Source organism: Cyanistes caeruleus, chromosome 1, assembly GCF_971803275.1.
Source record: "Cyanistes caeruleus chromosome 1, bCyaCae1.hap1.1, whole genome shotgun sequence".
Lineage (NCBI taxonomy): Eukaryota > Metazoa > Chordata > Aves > Passeriformes > Paridae > Cyanistes > Cyanistes caeruleus.
This window is the reverse complement of record NC_141701.1, coordinates 16,546,859-16,568,794: the sequence shown is the minus strand read 5'-3', so window position 1 is coordinate 16,568,794 and position 21,936 is coordinate 16,546,859. Positions and strand designations below refer to the sequence as shown.

The following is a 21,936-nucleotide window of genomic DNA, read 5'->3' as shown; positions in this document are numbered from 1 at the left end:
AAGATTTACAGTGCAGAAATGGCCTAAAAATACAGTTGTTGTCACCACTCATGTTGTTGACATTTTGGTACGTGTATAGCTCCCTTTAGGAGTAAATAGTTCTGCTATGCCCTTTACACCATTTCCTCTCATTGCTCTCATATCTCACTTATGTACTATCTCTCCAAATCATTCCTCAGTTTTAATGTATCATTTGCTAGTTAGATCATCACACTAGGCCCACTTCATTTCACTTTTTCCAGTACCCAATATTCCACCCAAATATATGAGCTCAATTCTTTATCTATAGATGCTGGTTACTCTAGAAAAGCTTTCTCATCAATAACTTCAATCACCTTATAAAAAAAGAGTTAGAGAAATGTCCACCTGCAGACTTGAGCAATAGAAGTCTTTATTGATTTCTTTCAAACCACAGTTAAGAATGACCAGCATTTGTCCAAGAAAAGATTCCTCTTTTATAGTATTAGAAAATCTCAGTTAAACTTAGTCTACTAATATAATTTTAGCATGGAGGATATGGAAGGTGTCAGCAAGAAAAGCAAATCTAGTTTACCTTAAAAGAACTTTTAATACTGTTTAAAACTAGGTAAAATGCACATTCATTTCTGTGCACAGCTTTTCATACTCTAAGGCAGCAACATTTAATGAGCAAATTAACCTCAGTCCAGTGTAGATATGTTACAGATGTATGGAAGCTAAAGTTTTCATACACCTTGAAAACTAGATGTGTAGGATGTATATTTTACAATGCAAAACAGATGCATATTGGACAATGTAAGAAAAGTGCATACATGACTTCATGGCCGAATTTGTAAATCCTAATGAAAAAAGACACTTCTGCATAATTATCTGTGTTGCTACATTTAGGTCCTAAAGATTTGCAGTGACTACAGAAGAACTGACATCAGATTTGGAGATAATTTTTTGATGCTACTAACCCTTAGAAAGGATCTCTGAGATTTTTTTGGTTTTTTGGCATTGTTTTCTTGGGACTTTTTTTTGTGTTTGTTGGTTGGTTTTTTTGGGTTTTCTGTTTTTGTTTTTGTTTTGTGTGTGCGTGTGTATATATATGTGTGTGTGTTTTTTGTTTTTTTTTCTGGGTATTTTTTTCTGGGCAGTCTCTTGTCCCTATCAACATATTCCAGGATTTCCACTATGTTATTGACATTAATTTGTTCTTAAGTTCCAGGAATCAAAATAATTTGAATGATAAAATATTCACTTTCAACTGTGCAATGTAACATAATCTGTAGGAGTCACTTTTCAAGAATACAGTATCACAATCACAATGTAATACAAATATTAGAGAGACAGAAAGAAAAGTTCTCCAGGTAAAGCCATATGCCTGATGTTCTTTCTAATTAGTGTATATGTAAATACACACACACAGAAACATATATTTGCACAAAACCTTAAAGGATTATTTTGGCTTTCTGCAGACATACCAGTTAAAATAGAAGGATCATACTTTCAAAGATAATAGAAATAGTCTATTCACACAGGAACTAATAGTTCAGGGTTTAGTTTAGTAACAATATATGTTTGTTCCAGATATATTCTGATTGAATTATCAACTTTATGAGGTCTTCTTATTGATACTGTTAACTGCAACAATACAAGGTGAGTTTAACAGCTTTCTGCCCTGTAAACAGATCTGGCAGTTAGACAAGCCTGTAATAGAATGATACTTTCCCAAAGACTCCAACTTTCTGGGAAAAGACTATTATTGTGATTGTTCTTTTCCTTTTTATACTGAAACATAGATGGAAAACTAATGGCCCCAGACAGCGCTGGCATGGTGTGTTACACTGTATAAATGGCCTCCACAACAAAAATCAGCTTTTCAAATGCCATTAGGCAATTTAGCAGCACAAAAGAAAAGTGAATAAGTACATTTATTTTATTTTTTTTTTTCCGAAATGGCTTTACTCATCTCACTATAAAACTGGCAGGTGCACTCTTCATGTATAGGTTGTTACCAGTTTAAACTAGTTACCAGTTTATCCAAAGAGGACAGGTATTAATTCTCAGAGGCTGTAAAGGAGGTTTCTCTTGCATTACATGAGAAGTAAGCAAGTTACTCCAATATCCCTCAACCAATTCAAAGCGGACAGACTGGCAATCCAGTTCAGAGAAAGATATCCTATGAAAGCTGATAATAAGAAAGTCTCTTCCTAAGGTCAGTTACTAAAAAGTTACCTCCACCTTCAAATATAGCCAAAATTTTAGTTGGTTGCTTGGGTTTCATTTAGTTTGGCTTGGTTTGGTTGTTAAACCCTTACCACTTAACTTTAGATTTCCTTTCTAGCTAATTACTTTTTTCCAAACCTGCAAAAACCTTGGCTTCTTTGCAGTAATGTAAGCATAAATTCGAGAAAAGTGGCACCTTGTCCAGGCAAGCACATTCTTTTATCAGTTTTAATTATCTATTTTTCTCTCTCTATCAGTGTCTAGACTTCTAACATCATATAAAAATGCTCCTAAGAGTATATAACAATTGATATGTTCCTTCAGCTTTGCATTTATAAGCATAGTGCCAAAAATTTTATTGCTTCAATGTACTTTTTCATAAAACAAACTTTTCAGGTTGAAAAAAAAGCTCTGTTTAAATACTTTGTCTTCTCAGAATCCATCTCAGAGCTGAATATCTGTTTACCAATACATTTCATTCTGTTACATTTCTTTCAATTATCTGTTTCTCTTATCTACAAGTTTTGCTGTATTTATTGTTTTGTCCCTACCAATTTTCAGTTCAAGATTCTAGATATCTCCTGCTCACACCTTTGCAATATTTATTTTGGTTGTTTGTGCAGTGAAAATTTTCCCAGTAGGAATCATTCAGTTCTGTTTCCTATCTCACAGTTTTCCACTTTGGTTGCTGGTTCCTTCTTTCTTTTTTTAATTGCCTTTTTTTAATTTGCCTTCATGTGCTTTGGTATTTGTTCCTGCTGCTTTCTGTATCCTTATCTCCTCATTTGTCTGGGATTTACACCTTTTTTATTATTTTGGTTTATTTTTCTGTGAAGAGAGAGTATAATCTGGTTGGTTCTTGTTCACTTGCCCCTAAATTCTCAAATTAAATTCATTTCTTTCTTCTCTTTCCAGGCAAATAATGGAGAAATCTAAAGAACTGTGAAGCAGCTGAAATAAAAATCACAGTGATAAGAGAGTCGAAGTTGTTTCCAAAGTGGAGAATCCCTAATTTGATCCTAATCAGCTCATGGTATCTGCTCTGGTTGAAAATTTGGACAGGAAGTGAACAGTGATGAGAGAAGAAAAATGTGTATTTTAGGGCATAATAAACAGCCTGAGCTGAAAAAAATCAGAGCTATGGTTGATGATGGAAACTTTCTTAGCTGCAATAAATGATTCATTGTCTGCCTATCAACAAGTCCTGGTCTACATCAATATCCAAAAAGACATAAAAAAGAAGGTGAAAAAGAATGCCTTGTAAGTTTCAAGTGTCAAGGTTAGTTCTGAATAAAGACTGCAAATATTCCACTCTGCCATGCCTTAAAGCCCTAATAACCAGAGTCAGAGAGAGCTTGTCTTTGTCAGATTTAATCTAGAACCTCACAAAGATGGCATTTTTTCTTTATTTTATTAGTAGTCTGCTAACTTGAGCAACTGTTGTATTAGTAGATGAAAGGTGCAGAATTAACTTGGAGTTAGATATTCCAACAGCTGCTTGAAATTACAATAATTTTAATGAACTGATAAAATACTCTGAGAGGGTCTTTATATGGTTTAAGAAGGAATCGTTCATATGAGAAAAAAACTTACAAAGAAAAAAAGGATACACAAACTTGAAGTAGAATGAATCTACATACAACAAAATTTTGATTCAGGAGGCAGAATCAACACACCCTCATGGAATTTTGCCCAGACAAGACATTGGCACTAGCTCTGGGCACCCTGCACTACATCTTCCAGAACTGTAGATCCCCTAAAGGGAGAGGAAGTGGGAAAAGACAGAGCAAGTAAAACCAGCCTTAGAGTCTGGAAAATCTGTAAGTGGAAACACTGACATAGCAGAAATGGAGGAAGAAGGAGTCAAAAGCAAGGCAAAAACGTGGGGCTTTCTTTGACTTCTGGTTTTGATGAGAATTAATGTAAGAAAGAGTGGAACACTTGCTCCAAAAATGATGTATAAAAATACATAATAGCATAATACTTTCCCAAAAAACATAAAGTAAAGAGTTTGGCTGGGAGATAGTAAAGGATCCAAGATACATAAAAATCTTCATAAACAGATATGGATAAATTTTTAAGGACCAGGAGAAGGAAGGGGTATGAGTCAGAAAAAAAGGGTTACTGGAGCTACAGGTTGGCATTAGTTGACAGAAAAATGTTAACAGAAAAGCCTAATAGCTGCCTGCTCGACACAGACTGATGTCTGTTAAAAGGAGAAGCATATATGTGTCAGAATAAGGAATGTAAAAGCAAGCAGAATTATTAAATGAGGACACTGGAAGTTTCTGCCGGTGCTGACACTTATTCTTTTGTTAGCCTTTCTTCATAAAGTTTTTGTAAGATAAATTTGACAATTTAGCACATGAAAGATGTAAATTATGATTCTTTCACTTTAAAAATAGAAAGTTTTAGAGGCAAAATCTAGTCTTCCAGAAATATATTTTTTCCATTTTAAAATTGGACATTGTTAGCATTTTATTTAGTGCTATTTATTAAGTACAAACATAAAACGAGCAAAATAATCTTGATTTTGCTTTGATTCTTGTTGTTGGTTTTGTTTTGATTTGGTTTTATTTATCCAATCTCTTGAATGGTTTTTAATTAAAATTTAGATGTAGAGAAAAAGATGGATAATTCTATGATTTCAAAGCTCTGAAATAATAATAATAATAGTAATAGTAATAGTAATAGTAATAATAATAATAATAATAATAATAATAATAATAGTAAACAGAGAAAATATACCTTAGATTTGTGATTGGTTTTGAGCTGAAACACAGTGTTTACTTATGATGTCAGTAATACCTGGCACATTTATTATGGAGAGACAGATACCTGAGAAGGTTTTCAGGCCAGGAGTGGGCACGGTGGAGTGCTCTGCTCACCCACATGGGTGTTCCCTCTCCAGGTGGGGAAAGCACTCGTGCTGCTCCTTGTGTGGTCCTGTAGACCACTGAGACACTTCTAACTCCTATGTGTGGTCAGACAAGCCAGTTTGGCTTCTTGTTCTGTCATGTTTGATGTTTTTCCATGCCCTTAGTTCCCATAGCCTCGCCCCAGAGACAAGTGAACAGACACTTCACCTACCTGCAATTTTAACAGTATTTATATGAATGAATATTAAGGATTAATTGTAACTTTACATATTTTTACAGTCATTTTTTTCTCTATTTTTACCAAAGTTAGATCAAAGATATTCATTTTAATTTTATAGTCAGTATGGGTCTGTTGATTAAGTACCAAATTCAAACCTTTGGAGTTACTTGATTGAGGAGCCAATATCAAATTACATTTAACACTAAGAACATGCTGAAATTTTAAAGATGTGCTTATTAATCTACTGAAAATGATTTTTTTTTCCTCTGTAAGGGGACTAAATGTTAAAAAATTTGGGCATAATCAGAGTCAGATATTTTCGGAGAGCAATTCACCAACAGAGAAAAGGTGGCAGACGTCTCCAGTAATTTCAGTTAATTTCTTCTATTCAGCTCAGCAGCACTGATCAGGTAACCTGTACATTTAATTCCTGATGGCCTCAGCAGGGAATGTAGACGAAAGGATGATTTATCTTGCTTAAATACAAGAGATTAAAAACTATGAGTTTTAACTCCTCTTTTAAACACTATGTTTAAAGCTTCCTTCCATTAAAGCTCCTAAGAGACAATTAACCACGAGTCGCAAGAGAAAAGATTTTAATATAATTAAATCTTTGGACACAGTAATGTTATCAACGTTTAAAAATATCTCTGCAGATCCATGCTGATCTTTCAGGCTCTCAATATAAGGAAAAGATATATATTTATTAAATAATCAAAAATTCCATTTTGTGGCAGTTCCTCACAACTCCATGTTTAATTTTTTTAAAATAAACATATTCATAGTTTTTTTCAGTTATGCAAACAAATGAATAGTTGTCACAGATTATTATAGCATTTTTCTAAAGGCTATAATAAAGTTGAGCTTTCCAAACTTCCATACCATGTCTGTCCTTATGAAGACACACATGATGGAATTTTATGATGATTTTTACCAGAACATTATGGTAGGCTAATAATTTTCTAATAATTTTATTTTTAACTTTGTAAAATACATAGTTTCAACTCCTAAAATATTGCTTTCTGAGCATAAATATAAGAAAGATTATTTTAGTCAACATAGAGAGACAGAAATATACAGTATTAAATTGAGCCAAGTACAGTTTCAGAAGGGATACATTTTATTTCTCTGTCTAAAATAAATCTGAATTTATTTCATTGATTTTAATGCAATGTTAATTTTGTCATGAATATATAACTGGCAGTTAAATTCAGTAGTTAAATTAACTGGTTAAGTAAATTAGGAGATATATTTCCTTGGAACTGTGAACAGAGTTTGTGTACATAGTCACATTATTATTAAAATATTTGAAGTTATTTTGAATACTACACTGCAAGCTGGGGTAGCTAATTAGAGAAAAAAAAATGTTTTAGGCAACTGCTGAGTATGACACCTCTTTTCAAATTAGTATTCAATTCTAACCACCTAACTCCTTAATTTAAAAAAAAGAAAAACACCAACATACCTTTTGATATTTACTGACAATATATTATGTCCTATGCTTAGCAATTTCTTTTAAAAAGAAAGAAGAAAAGATATTATCCAAGTTGCAAAGTAAAATAGTTGCAAGGAAATGTCAGGGTTCATATTGCCATTCAGTCATCCACTTACATAGGCACCACAGCACTGCTACAAAGTGTGTGGTTTAAAACTAGCTATGGTTTCCATGTGACTTTTCAAGGACAAGAAAAGTACACAATTCATATAGTTAGGTCCATACATTTTTCTTTATAGCCAAGTATTAAATAATTTTCTCCTGGATTCTTCTGTGCAGAGTAAAGACTTTGAGGAAACCAATGACCCTTGCTGGCCCTGAGAAGCCTCAGCTGGTGGGACTGCCACCCACCACTGTCCATGGTTCCTGGGGCTTTCAACCCATCCTGAGGCATCCTGCTGCAGCCGTCCCTGCCCCTGCCAGGCATGGGCCTCTCAACCCTATTCCATGCCCTGCCTCCTTTTGCTCCCAGCTGCATGTCTGCAGGGACCCTGACCTGGTTCAGGCTGTGTCAGTGCTGTGTTGGACCCTGGCAGAGTCCAGCTCTGCTCTCCACGCTCACCCCAGCCTGAGAGCACAGCCTGTGTGGGGCCTCTTGGGCTCCTGGCTTGTGCCTGTGTGGAGCAGCTCTTCCCCTGCCACTCCCTGGGACAAGGATACTACAGTGAATTATTTACAAATTGCACTAAAGACTATTTTCATAACTTGCAAAAGGTATCATCAGATGACTCCAACTGGCTTTGCAAAGCAATTGGTTTATGTGATGTCTTATTGGTTCAAGTATACCTCTGTGAACTTCATTAAATTGTGGGATTTCTTATCTCTAGTGCAAACAAAACCCTTTTTTCTCAGGCTGGGCACTCAGAAAATTGAAGACATATTATAAGATTAGCTCAAACGATTCATCTTGTACCACATAAAAGAAAATGAGAAAGACAGAAATTTTGAAAAAATTGAACAGGAGTTTTAATCTGGAAATGCAAGACATTTATCCAGAATTGAAGTTGGAAGTATTAGCTGCTTACCAAAACAAGGCCTAAACAATGTTTTTAAAAGCAGTCATAGAAAATCAATCCCAGATTTTATTTTTTTTTCTTATTTTATTTTGAGGGGAACTAATTGTAAAAATGTGGAAGAAAGGGTAGACAAAAATCACAAATATGCATTGTGGGGGGCAACAAGAAACCTCCAAAAATAGACAGTGATGTAACCCAGAAATACTCCCAACTACAAAATTTTGCCAAAAGCTTGGTTCATATACAGGAAGCAACATTGTCTTTCTGCAAACAACCGTTTTTTTAGGTGATTTCAAATATGATTTATGAAAAGAAAAAATTGTTGCATGAAGTTCACAAGTTATTTTGTACTAACAGTTTGAAGGAAATATTATAATGTGAAAGAAACTAAATTAAGTATACACAGTAACACAAAGATGCAAGTGAAATATTGACTACACTTCCCATACACTTCCCATGGTCATATCTGATATACTTCTTTTCCATTTATTATTGTTTGTACTGCCATTTAAGTGTCAGGTAAATCAATTAAAAGTTGTTGAGCATTCACTGAAGACATGCAATGACTGCAATTTCAATAAGATTTAATTCTGAGGAAACCAATTAGACAAAGTACAAAACTGGACGATGAGGGACTCAACGTGATGAGCTTCATAAATAGTTGAACTGCAAAATCATTTAATTCATGTAGAAAGTTATTCCACAAGATTAAATTAAAAACCAGAAGTGTCCTTGTCTATCCAAGACAATATTTTAGCTGTCCAGTTATGTATTTTTTCAAATACACATGGTAGCCCCCTGGAAATATTTTTTCCTGTTCAAAAATTAAAGGGAGGGTGAAAAGTATAATCTGATTGCACTTTCATTAATGTCACTAAGTAAAATGTCAAAATATATTGTCATGCTAGAAGGACAGCTCCTGCAATCAACTGTACCTCAGTAAAACTTCACTTATTTGTAAAAAAAAGAAAACTTCAGGAAACATCACTTCACTAATTACTACAGCAATCTAAGAAAATGAATGCCACTATGAAGGATTTAGCAAAGGTTGCATAATTTCACTATCATGCTTTCTTTAAAGCAAATTCTCCACTCACACAAATGTGTGTTATTCTTCTGCATCTACACTCTGGAAAGATCTTGTAAGTCTTGCAAATGTAGTCTAGTTCAAGCCCTATACTGAGGCTTAATCACCTTTTCCTTTTTAGGTGCTGACTGATTCTTTTCCACATAACTCCTTTCACTGTTCTTCACCAGAATCTAATGGCATCCTGAGTATGCAATACTGAAACATTTAAGCATGACAGGTTTCCTTGATTTTTTTCTAAGATATTAACCTTTTAAAAAAACCTATTCTAAAGCTCCAGCATTGAAGAATTAGTTTAATTTAAAAAGAATCTTAAACACATTTATCTATAAATGCACATATAGCTATATATATGTGTGTATTAGATACATAAACATATATCTGAATGTACATGTGCACACAAATATACATAAACCTTTTCAGCAGTTTGAACAAGACATAAAGAAAAGTAATTCTGCATTACAAGATATTTTCATCTTCCTTTTAACCTAACCTTTTAAACTGTTAACTATCTTCACCTGTTTTCCCTGATGCTTATTTAAACTGTAGCTCAGTAAGTACCATTGGTTCCTAACTGGAATGATAATTTTATGCTTTGAATTTGTGCAGAATATTGTTCACATAGTCCTTGAGACTGCAGTTTAGAGTAGATTCACCAGCCAAAGTTTTGACTGACAGTGAGGGCCTTTTCAGGCTCCTACATCTGAGAAAATCTCAATTTCATCTTTTGAGGAGTGAATTGAAAGGAGAAAAACATGTTGTGGAAGACAACTCTCAAATCTTTTATCTATGGGTTCCCTCTTTACTGCAGCTGATATCAGAATTGAATCCAAGCACTCATGAAACAGGAAATAGATATGAAAACACAGAAGTACAAAGAAAAACAATTGCATTAGAGATGCATTTCTCCACATCTGCTGTTAACCATTTAAGAGAATTTATATCCTGCAAAAATTTGAGATGTAGAATTTTACTCTTCTAGTTTCCTTTTAGTACCAAGTGACATATTCCTTTTAGTGAACAGATTCCAGATTGTTATGCAATATTTTAAAAAAACACTATCAGTGTATCAACACTTACCAGAAAATATTATGAAAACACATCCTTTTCTTTGAGTAGCATTATGCAAAATAAAATGAAAGTGGATTTTCCCTGATTAGGAACAATTATTACATTCTTCATCACAGGATAAAATCATGTAATGGTTTGATTTGGAAGATCATCTAATTCCAATACTACTGCTATGGGAAGGGACGTCTTTCAGGCTGCACAAAGCCAAGGCTTTTCTGGGAAAATTGTTCCAGTATCTTATTGCATTCTTATTACGGAATTTCTTCCTCATATCCAAAGTTATTATAGATCCATAGAATTTTAAGAGGTTGGAATGGACCTTTAAGATCATTTAGTCCCAACCCCACTCCAGGGACACCTCCCAGCAGACCAGGTTGCTCAAGGCTTTATCCAACTCTCTTTGAACACTTCCAGGGTTGGAACATCCATGGCCTGTTCCAGTGTCTAACCATCCTCATAGTAAAAGTTTTCTTCCTAATATCTGACCTGAATTTCCCCTCTTTCAATTTGCACCCATTCCCCCTGTACCTATCACTGCAGTTCCTGATGAAGAGTCCCTTTCCAGCTTCCCTGCTGGACCCCCTCAAATACTGGGAGGTTGCAAGTCTCCACAAAACCTTCCCTTCTCCAAGGTGAGCAGCCTCAGCTTTCAACTGAAAAGTGCTCCAGTCCTCATCTGTGTTCCTTGTTCATGTCCAATTATTCATCTACCAATATCCCCAAGTCTTTCTCTGCAGGACTGTTCTAAGTGCATGGATCCACTGGTCAGTATTGGTACTTAGAACTGACCAGAATGTTACACTTGTCCCCATCTCATTGGACCCCCCTCCAGCCTGCTGGTGTCCCTCTGGATAGCAGCTCTCCCGTCAAGCAAATCAACTGCACCACTCACCTCGGTGCCATCTGCAAACTTGCTGAGGGTGCACTCAATTCCCCTCTCCACATCATTAACAGAGATATTGAACAGTACTTGTCTGAGTACAGACCCTCTGGGGGACACCACTTGTTGCTGAGTTCTAATTGGACTTTAGGCTGTTGACTGCAACGTTTTGGGTGTGGCCATGTGGCCATTGTGTTATTCCTCAAACAGTCCACCCAATCAAATAAATATATCTCCCATTTAACAACAAGGATGTTGTGTGGCCATACCAAAGGCCTTACAGAAGTCTAGGGAGATGACAAATTGACTTACAGAAGTCAAGGTAGATGATACTAAGGATAACTAGCAAATATATGGTAATGTATCTATTGGTATTGTAGAATTATTATGTATTCCATAAACTGCAGCCTTCCAGAACTGAACATCTGGGCTAAGACTCTGAAGTAGGCTCTGATAGAAGATGTTCTGTGGTACATCACACTCTTGACATCTCAAATGGATTTTTTCACTTTTGTAAACCCTATTAGTTAGAAGATGTTCATATGCAAACATATACACAAAAAAATTACCTAATCTATCTTAATTTTCCTGATCACTATAAAAAGCTCCCTGTTGCAAAGATTACAAAAGTTCCATTGCTTCTAGATTGTGCAAACTGAGACCTCTGCTAGATCATGCAAACTGAGACCTCCACAATCTCATATTCACTTTACGTTAATTTATCCATGCTCGCATGCTTCTTAATTAATTACTTTTGTTGAGACCAATTTTATGAGGGCTAGATTAATTTCAACAGCTACTTTAACTAGAATTAAAGCACGATATACATTTTGACAGCTATGATTAATTAGAGGAAGCACACCTTAAAGACTAAATAAGAAAGAATCCATAATTTAAAAACATTACCTATAGGTATTTTATCATATATTTTTAATTTATTACTACAAGTTAGATTTTAATAATGTTTATTCTTTACCTTGTCCTAAAGTTTGCAGGGTGAGGATGCCCATCATATAATGACAAATAATCATATTCTTCTTCTAGAGCAAAAGACTGAAAGACGATCTGTATCCTGTTTCTTTCTTCTGCTATTATAACCCAGGTACAGTTTGCACCATTTGGATATCCATATGGGAAGCCAGGGCTTTCTATAGTGCCATTAAGTCCTTTTAAAGTTCCACCACAGGTATAAATAAATCCTAAAAAAAATACCAAGGAAACAAAAGTTAGTAATCCATTTTATATCAACCTTCAATAGAATACGCACTTAGAATTCATGGTTTCTGAAAAAAATATCAAAATATTTCTTAGCAACTACTGCATTTAGAAAGGTAAAGACCATGTTTTTATAGAAGTGCTGGCCACTTAATGCAAAACAATCCCACCTACCTAACAAATGTGTTTCCCATACTGTTTATCTAAAGACATATGGTAACATTGAAAATAAATGTATATAACAACACCTATGACTAAATTTGTTTGCCTATGAAGCAAAGTATTCATATCAATTACCTTTTTTTGTCAAAGGGAAGAGTAAATAAGTTTCTTTGGATACAGGTCTGATACAGGTTAAGCCTATTAACCTTGTGCATTTCCTCCATGTATCTTGGCTCTGGAGAAGGCTGAAAGACTATTTATTATGAATAAGCTTTTCCCAGTCAATAATTCTGGGTTATGAAAGTTCTGTACTAAAGGGCTCAATCTGAAATAGCCATCTGTTGCATCTTTACATTATCTCATGTAAACATTAACAGTTTACATGTTTTGACAGAGCCTGTGTGGATGTTGTTTAACTGCAGTGATCAGGTATGGCTCCAGAGCTGCTCCCTCACACACCACATCCACACCCCCACTTCCATTCCCCCATAGTGGGATGGAGAAGATAAAGAAGAGTAATAGTGAGAAAACATGTGGGTTGAGACAAAGACAGTTTAATAGGTACAGCAAAAGCTGCACATGCAAGCAAAGCAGATGAAGGAATTCATTGGCTCCTTGGGCAAGCAGGTGCTCAGACACCTCCAGGAAAGCAGGCCTACATCAGACCTGATGGTTACATGGGAAGACAAACACCATAACCCTGAACATGGTCCCTTCCTCCTTCTTTCCATCAGCTTTTACCACTGACCATACCACTGAGCTGCCATATTTTCTGGAATATCCCTTTTATTGGTTGGGGTCATCTGCATCCAGTCTGTGTCCCCTCCCAACTTCTTGCCCATTCCCAGACGTATGAGGAGCAGAGGAAGCCTGGATGATGTGAAGGCACTGATAAAATGTTCAGCCTTGTTTTGGTGACAAATCTAACACATAGGACCGTAGGATCTACCATGAAGAAAATTAAGTCTGTCCCAGCCAAATTCAGTACAGTGGGTCAAAGTTGAAAAGTTGCTCTGTTCATAGATCCTTTTTAAAATTAACATCCTTAAATGTCAGAAAATGCCCCTACATTTAAAGCTTAATTTTTCTTGAATTATATCAAATTTCCTTTTTATACAGAAAATTCATTTCCTCGGAAAAATAAGAGAACAAGAATAATTATTAAAAGGTCTCTCCCAAGTCACTGTGTGCTGGCAGGGCAGGTTCTTTTCTATACTTTTGTTTCAAGTTCTAATGCTCAGTTATGGCAATTCTTAACTCTTTTGGGACTTTAGGATAATTTTATTTTCCACCAGCTTTGTAGTCTGAATGTAGGTCTACATCCCCTCTCCAGGCTTTCTGCTCTCTTACCCCTCAAATATTAGATCAGCTTTCCTGCTTTGCCTTTTGCACTCCTGAAGCTTCTTTTCCCCAAGAATGCTCACTGCAAGCCCCCTCTTGTAGTGCAGGGATTTCATCTGAGAGAAAGCACAAAGCGCTGAATTTCTCTTTCACAGAAATATGATATACATTTCATAACAAACTACAGAAAAACAAACCAGATGCCAACTCTTAAATTATACACACGAGTATATATTTGAGCTCAGTAAATCATCTTCATGGCACGTTCACAAGCTTGTCTTCACATTGAGCATTTAAATGTAGAGAGACCCCTTTCCCTGAAGTACTAAGCAGAAATCTCTTGAGATTTTGCACTTTGTACTACTATGCTGTAAAGTAACTTTTCTTGACAACAGAAGAATGGCATGTATGTTTTCTTTATCTCAGCTTTTTCATATACATTTACAATGGTAGGAAAAGGTGCCTCTTATGAAGTATGACTGGCTTTTTAATACAATTATCATTGTATCATAGATGTATAGGACAAAAAAGAAGGGAAGATACTCTTAGAAAGTAAGTAAGTAAGTACTCTTAGAAATTAGGGCTTTGTTTACCTCATCTGATGTGTAGCAAATTTTATTTTCTACTGCAAGCTACTTAGAGAATTCATTCTCATATCATTGTCTGCACAACCTTCATTGTTAGGAGTCTGTTTTATTTATCTCTTTCTGCATCTCCCTCATATACTTGAACTATTTTTAAATCCTCTTTATGTGTTATTATTTATTATTTAAGCTCAGCTGTTTTATTTAGCACTTTAAAAATCTTTCGGAATACAGTTTTTGCACAAGACGCTCTAGAAAATCCAACTATTTACTCATAAAACCTACATCCTAGAACTTTAACACTTCTTACCAAGTACAATCACTATAATAAGACTTTTAAAATAGCTGCGTGCACATATTTATCAATAATCATTTTTCTTGAAATCTCTTGCTGAAGCCTGCTTCAATAAAATTACAGAAAAAACTTAGAGAAAAACTTGAAAATTAAATAGCGTACACTGTTAATTTCCATCCATCTCTCCAGACCAAGTGTGGAAAGCACTGTTTATACTGACTCAATAATACAGGTTCATAATTCAGATCCTTTGCTACGGTACTTATTTTATTTTCAATTTTTACTTTCAATTACATATGGACTATTCTGTTAATTCAATAGATACTACAAAGGAAAACTCATCTATAATAGGTCTACTGTCACCAAAATAAAATTATATTTTTTAAAACTCCAAAAACAAAACACCCTCCCCCAAAAAACAACAAAAAACACCAACCAAAAAAACCCAGAGCAAAAACTATGAGGGAACAGAGACTTGTGAGATAATATGCTACTTATTAAGGAGTGTAATGCTTCATACTCAATGCAATAATTAGTCCTACTCATACATTGATATGAAATCCATGACATATGAAAGTTCCAATTACTCCTTTTATTCCATATTCAAAATGTGACAAAAGAGAATTATTCATATGCTGCAAGATGCTATAACTTGGATGTTTTTCAGAGATGACTAGCAGAATGTAGCACAGCTATGCACGTGTCAGAAGATACACTTTTAATTCCAAGAATGGGAAAAAAAGCCCCAAACAAACCAACCGTGAAGTTTGATTTTGATAGGTCTGCTCTTCTAGTCTGTAAAATAAAAAATCATGCCAACAGAATTCATGTGCACAACATGCACTTTAATCTCTGCTTTCATATGTTAATACATTCTGTGATGCTCTTCACCTTGGCAGTGCAACTTGGGTATGATCAAAATAGACAGTGTGCATTAACTGACTGGTCTGATCAAATGTGGAAAACATGACATTTATTTTCAAGAGGTAAAATTCATGCTGAAATAACTGGTAGCATATACTGTGATCTTTTTCATTTGGATTTCAGAACCAGCATTCCAAGCAGAATTTACATTCAAACTGCTTTTCATAAAAGGGAAGGTTTTATTCAAAGAACACAATAAAGAATTTTGAAAAGCTTGAAGTTAGACTAGAAAAGAAAAATTCTTGTTGAAATAAGTATAAAGATGAACAACACCACTCATGAGATTCTCTTAACAGCTAGTATGATTCAAAGTTTCTGTTGCATTTTTTATACCAGATTTTAAAATTCAGATGTTTAATTCTCATCAATTTTACATGCATAAATAAACTTCTTGAAATTGGAAAACACAGCTCCTCTTCCTGATTTCAGTCATCCTTTGATTCATTGTGGAATTATTGTAAGCATCAGTAACAGCTGTTCTTAATCCATTTATTCAACTTTCATTGTCTTATAGCAAAGCAATTAGTTCTTACATCATGTCCATCCCCCTTGCCCTTGAATGTCCCATAATTACACTCACTCAGTACTCAACAAGATTGTCTTTGGCTTTTTCTATTCCTCCTGACCAGTCAATTATACTGTTTAATAACATTTTTCCACACTTTTCACCTTACAAGTACTCCACACCTTTCATTTATTCATAATCTCCCTTGTTTAGTGTATTCTTTAATAGCAGTCATTACTATAAGATAATTATAATGAGTCTGCATTGATTAACACACTTGTACATTTCTAAGCTGCTTGTGTATTTCCTTTCAATTAAGTTTTTAATACTTTCTTTCTTTTAAGAGAAAACCAAGAAAATGGAAGATGATTTGTTCATATGCTGCATTTTTCTTCAATATCTTTTCTGATAATGTGATCTCCATTCATTTCTTACACTTGCAGCTATCTTAAAACAGTCAATCTTAAAGTATTCCTTAGCCATGTTCACATCCCTTTTTGCAACAATTTGTGCAACATACCTATTTGCAAAATTATTCTTGTCCCCCTAAATGATAGTTCTCTTCCATTCTACTTATTCACTTGTGTCTCCTCATGCTCATCACATGTTTCTCCAACACCTTTTTCTGTTTGTGGTCTTTGATCACCTGACAGTATTTGGCAGCAAAAAGTAGGTTTTTTTTCTTGGTGACCATTAATCAGTACAGACTGTTCTGCTAATTCTTTTCTCTTTTGCTGGGTTCTCTTTCTGTTCACTTATATTATCATCACCTTAGTTTTTATGGTTCCTCTATGTTCATCCTTTTTGTTAGCACTTGAAAGAATCTACTGGAGTTCAACAGATACAGGTTTCATAGTGAAAAACTCATCCCTATGCTGTGAATCCTTTTCTTCTGCTATCAATCTTATCCAGTTTTGGAAAATATATACTCAATATTTATTTCTAATATTCTAATATTTATTTCTAGCTCAACTTTAATCGTCCTGACGAGCCTCACCCCCAGATCTTCAAGCCCATTTATAAAACTGAGAATAGGATGCTCTCATCAGATGTGATGGCTGCATTTTACTTTGAAGTGTGTTTGAAATTTACCTTTTTATCACTTCTCATTGTGTCTTAATTCTCTTTAATTTATGCTTTCCATTCCAATTATGCATCTTTTCTGCATGAAACAAGCCTCCTTTCACTAACTTTAACTTCCAATAGAACAAGGATTTATTGACTTTTCCACATGAGTGCAAGTATGAAAGGCAATCATCTTTAGTGTACTAGTCTTAGCTCCTTCTTACTCTCTCCCTTTTTGTCTTCCTATCCCATGTGTCCAGCAGCTTGCAAGCTTCTTTCTTATTCTACTGTGTATTCATATGAAAAAACTGTTGACTGTTTGTCCCAGTTTGAGACACCCTCTGGCTCTGTTACACTGAGGACACTCACTGGTGTCCCTTCCCAACAGAAACTCCCTCTTTCTTCACGAGTCTCCTGCTTCCCCTGTGCTGGTGTGGGAGGTGCACATGCAAGCAGCAGCCCTGCACCACAGCACACACCAGGACAGAAGTCCCCTGCACCTGGCTGGCAGCTGACAGTGGAGCAGGACTCCATGCCAGCCACAAGGCCTTAGAACTGCTGCTATTTTGGAAAAGACTATCTTGCATCCCTATGGATCTCCATGTCTAACTCAATATTCTGTACTTCAAATAATTCTCACTTCTATCTCAGCTACAATAGCAGCTCTTATAATGAGCTTTCTACCAACAGAGAAAAGTCTAATATTTTCCCTGACCGCATATAATTGTTACTGTCTTATGTTTTAATTTCCTGAAGTAATAAAAACTTGGAATCATAAAATAGTATGGGTTGGAAGTGACCTTAAAGATAATGTATTCCAAATCCCTGCTGTGGGCAAGGACACCCTCCTTTAGACCAGATTGCCCAACCTGGCCTTGAGCACTACAATGATGAAAAATACACAAGCTGGGGGACCCTGTTCCAGTATCTCATCACCCTCACAGTGAAGAATTTCTACCTAATAGCTAATCCTCTGTCAGTTTAAAGCCATTTCCTGTTGTCCTATCACTACACATCCTTCTAAAAAAATCCTGCTCCAGCTTTCTTGTAGACTTCCTTCAGGTACTGCAAGGCTTCTATAAGGTGTCCCTGGAACCTAAAACACTCCACCTCTCACGATTACAACTCCTTCTGTCTTACTAATATCTATCTCTTTGGGTTGTTCATACTTTCTCTTTTTGTAAATAATTCTTGGGGTTTTTGACATATAATGCCACTTTCCTTGATTTAAGACTCTTTGCTTTAGCCCAAGAAAATCTCAGAGCTGCTTAATAAAGCCTTAGGACAAAAACAAACAAAAACCTCAAAAATACCGTGTTTGTGAAGTGCACAAAGAACGTTGAAGAGCCTCTCTGAAAATCAGGTCTTAGGAGTTCCAAGTAAATGGGGATTTCTTAATTAAACTGCCATTTTGTTTCAATTTGTTCTTAAAAGCATTTGCTTTCTCAAACAAGATATTCTGATGCCTATTCTCTGCACAACTTACTAGAAATTGGGACTTTATGAAGTTTAGACACCATAAAGTTTTCAAAACTTTACCTTTTATCTATGATTTGTATCATTTTAGGGCTATGAGAAAAGATGGGTATACTTTTTGGTAAATAACTGAGTAAGATAGATTGTCTTGTCCTTGCATAAGCTATAACAAGGTACCAAAATGACTTTTCCAATCTTTTGGTAGGGTTGACTGGAAGCTTTATAACTTAATCAGTGGAACAGGTGCAGAATACCAGTCAAAAAAATCACTGTATATTAGCACCACATTTGAAACAATTTCTGGAGGTACTGTTTTTCCTCCAGAGAGTAATTTCTTATCTCTGTTACAAACACATTTTCTAAAAGAGGTTTAGAAATATTTTTCCCACTTCAAAGTGATACCTTCACTTAGTTGTGAAAACTACTAGAAAGACAAAAGTTTCTGTTCTCTCCTGTCAGCCTTGAGTGTGTTACTTCTTTGAAGAAACATAAGGTCTAAAACCAGTAGGACTACTTATGTTCACATGGAATACATTCTGAGCAGCAGGAGGCTTAAACTGGAAAGCTAACAAAACAAGAAACTAGATCTCATGTAACAAAAGTATCCATACTATTTTTATTACATGTATTTAAATAAATATTTATTGCCATTGTTTATATTTCTTGTTCTACAACAGAAAACTGTTTGTCATTTCCTGTAGCTGAAAACAAAGAGGGTTTAAGTTCAGTAGTGTTGTCAGTCTTTGAGGAATTTTAAAAAAGATGAGACAAAACTCTAGGAACTTCTAAGTCATTCAATAGAAGATTATCACCTTCACAGGAAAACAGAGGGGATTTTAAGGCACCTTTAGGCTTTTAATTACTTTGGTTTATACATAACTCTGACATGAAGTAGTCTTCTGCTTCTATTTTAAAAATCTTTCTAGCACCACCACAGATGAAAATCTGGTTTCAACAAAGTCAGATGAAATACACCCAGGATTTTATCTCCAGTATGTAATTAACTTTCCTTCTAAGGATATTTCAATATTTCTCTCCTATTCCTCATGTAATATCTTAATGCCTTGTAGACAAGTGATCATCTGTCCCAAAATAACTGCCCCCTAGCTCATGCAGCCAGATAAAGGTAATCTCTCAGATGTGACAAGCATCTGGACAATAGAACTGGACAGAAAAACAAGAGAGGACATTTGGAATCTCATCACAAAACAAATTAAAAATTCTCTCTGGGATTGAAATCCTGCCATATCTGATACCCTTCATACATGTGAGCACTACAGAACTGTGGGGAAGTCACATTTTTTATGTCTGGGGAGAGAGTAGATAGATATTAATGGGTTTTGAGGGTTTTTTTAAAGATAATTTTGATTTCAAATAATGGAATTTCTTATCTCAGTGGCATTTGGTCACCCTGTTTCTCACTCCTGTGTTTAAGAATAAATATTTTGAACTATGACTTCCTTATTTTAGGCAAATTAATTGTGAAAAGTATGTTCATCAGTATTCTGAGCTTGCACTCTTTCTTCATCTACCTGCTCTTCCTGCAATTCGTCCACTTGAAAAGCAGAAAGTAATCATCATACAATCAGAAATTGTGTCAGGAATCTTCCCAACAGACCTAAAGAGAACACCATATCACAGGCATGTCTGAAAATTAGTTCAGGCAAATTCTGTGTTTGATAACATAGGAAATTTTTTCTGTAGAAAAGACAGGAACAGAGATTCCATTGCAAAGATAAGTTGTTGGAAGAATTGTATTTACTTTGAATTTCCTTTTCACTGTTCCTTTCTCTGCAAAACTAGACACATGTGCAAAGACTTTTAATGTTCTTTATTTGCTGTTTCTTTAATTCAAATTTGTGAACTTAGAAACTGTTAATTTCATATTTAAATTTTGATATTTGTAAAGTTAGCTTAGAACCAGCTCCCAGCACATCAAAATTGCAGGGAAGACCCTTCACAGAATGCTATGTATTTGCAATAGTATTTTGAAATATTATTTTCATTTAGAAATAAAATCTTGACTTGCAGAGATTTCCTAACTGATTTGTAAAGAAAACACCTTGGAGTAAAACTTTCATTTTACTAAAAAAAAATACTGATAAAGTATCCAGTTCTTTTAATAAGAACTACATGAAGACAATTGTAAGATACAGCCGCTGCAGTATCAGGTTAAACTATAGCTTCTAAAGTAGTTTATAATTTACTTTGCTTTAAAGTACAGGTCTTTGTGTCTCTAGGATATAAATAGATAACAGGCCTTGGAGAAATTTTATTTGCAAAATTATAAAGAGTAAAATGAGTTTTCCATAAGAGAATAATTAATTAACAATACTGTAAAATTGGTAAATAAGAAAATTCATAATTAAGGGTAACAGTCACTTAATAAGGTATTTGAAGAGCCTTTGCTCTTGGCAGTAGTGGAATATAAGGAAATACCCTGTACAAAATAATGTTTGAAACAAAAGTAATTTCTGAAGAAATTAAGATAGATTTAGTACTACACTTCTAAAATTCAAATGTCCCATAGCATTAATTAGCTTTTAGATTAATTTTAATGTGACAGGAAAACAGACAATATAATGCTGAGCAGATTTAGTGATGGTAAACCTCTGTCTTTGTATACCTGGTTCATTAAGATCTCAGATCTGGGATATGGACACTGTAAAGAGATTTATACAGAGGGAAGGGAAGGGAAGGGAAGGGAAGGGAAGGGAAGGGAAGGGAAGGGAAGGGAAGGGAAGGGAAGGGAAGGGAAGGGAAGGGAAGGGAAGGGAAGGGAAGGGAAGGGAAGGGAAGGGAAGGGAAGGGAAGGGAAGGGAAGGGAAGGGAAGGGAAGGGAAGGGAAGGGAAGGGAAGGGAAGGGAAGGGAAGGGAAGGGAAGGGAAGGGAAGGGAAGGGAAGGGAAGGGAAGGGAAGGGAAGGGAAGGGAAGGGAAGGGAAGGGAAGGGAAGGGAAGGATATTTCTTCTGGTGTTGGAAATCTTACAGCAGTTTCAGGTAAGTGACAGAAAAGATGATTGTAAATCTAAGTAATCTGTTGAAACTGACCTATAGCTTTAGAGAAAGAGAAACTCTTCCCATAAACATTCTAAAACATAGATTTAGTCAAACTCAAAAAGGGAGTGGGGAGAAGTGGTAAAAAAGTCAGACTAAGGATAAAATTTTTAGGAAGAATACAGACAGGAAATAAGCAGTATTAAATATATACAATGCTCGTTTAAAGTGACTTCAGCAAGACTAGAGAAGATTTTGAAGACTCAGTGCTTGGAAAATCAGGACAAAATTAAGGCTCTGTTTAAAGTTTCTGCCAACAGAAATTGAGCAATATTTACTGAACACTACCAGACAGTCTTCCTATATTCTATTTCCTTCTTCCAAAAAGTAAAAGACAGACTTCTGTCAGCTCAGATTACTTCAGACATAAACAGCCTAGAAGTTCTCCTCGTTCACTCACAAGGCTGACCTTCAAAAAATATGATTTTTAAAATAAAAAAAATAAAAATATTCCTACTTTAGATCATATGGAAAT

General features: G+C 35.2%; 1 protein-coding gene across 3 annotated transcripts in view; it reads right to left on the bottom strand.

The window, feature by feature from the left end:
• Positions 1 to 21,936, bottom strand: part of CSMD3 (CUB and Sushi multiple domains 3) — a 574,655-nt gene that overhangs the window by 483,985 nt on the left and 68,734 nt on the right. For all 3 annotated transcript variants that reach the window (XM_086880080.1, XM_086880087.1, XM_086880091.1), the window contains exon 2: positions 11,815 to 12,037. In XM_086880080.1, coding sequence (XP_086736206.1) covers positions 11,815 to 12,037 — 223 coding nt within the window. The remainder of the gene's footprint in view (positions 1 to 11,814; positions 12,038 to 21,936) is intronic.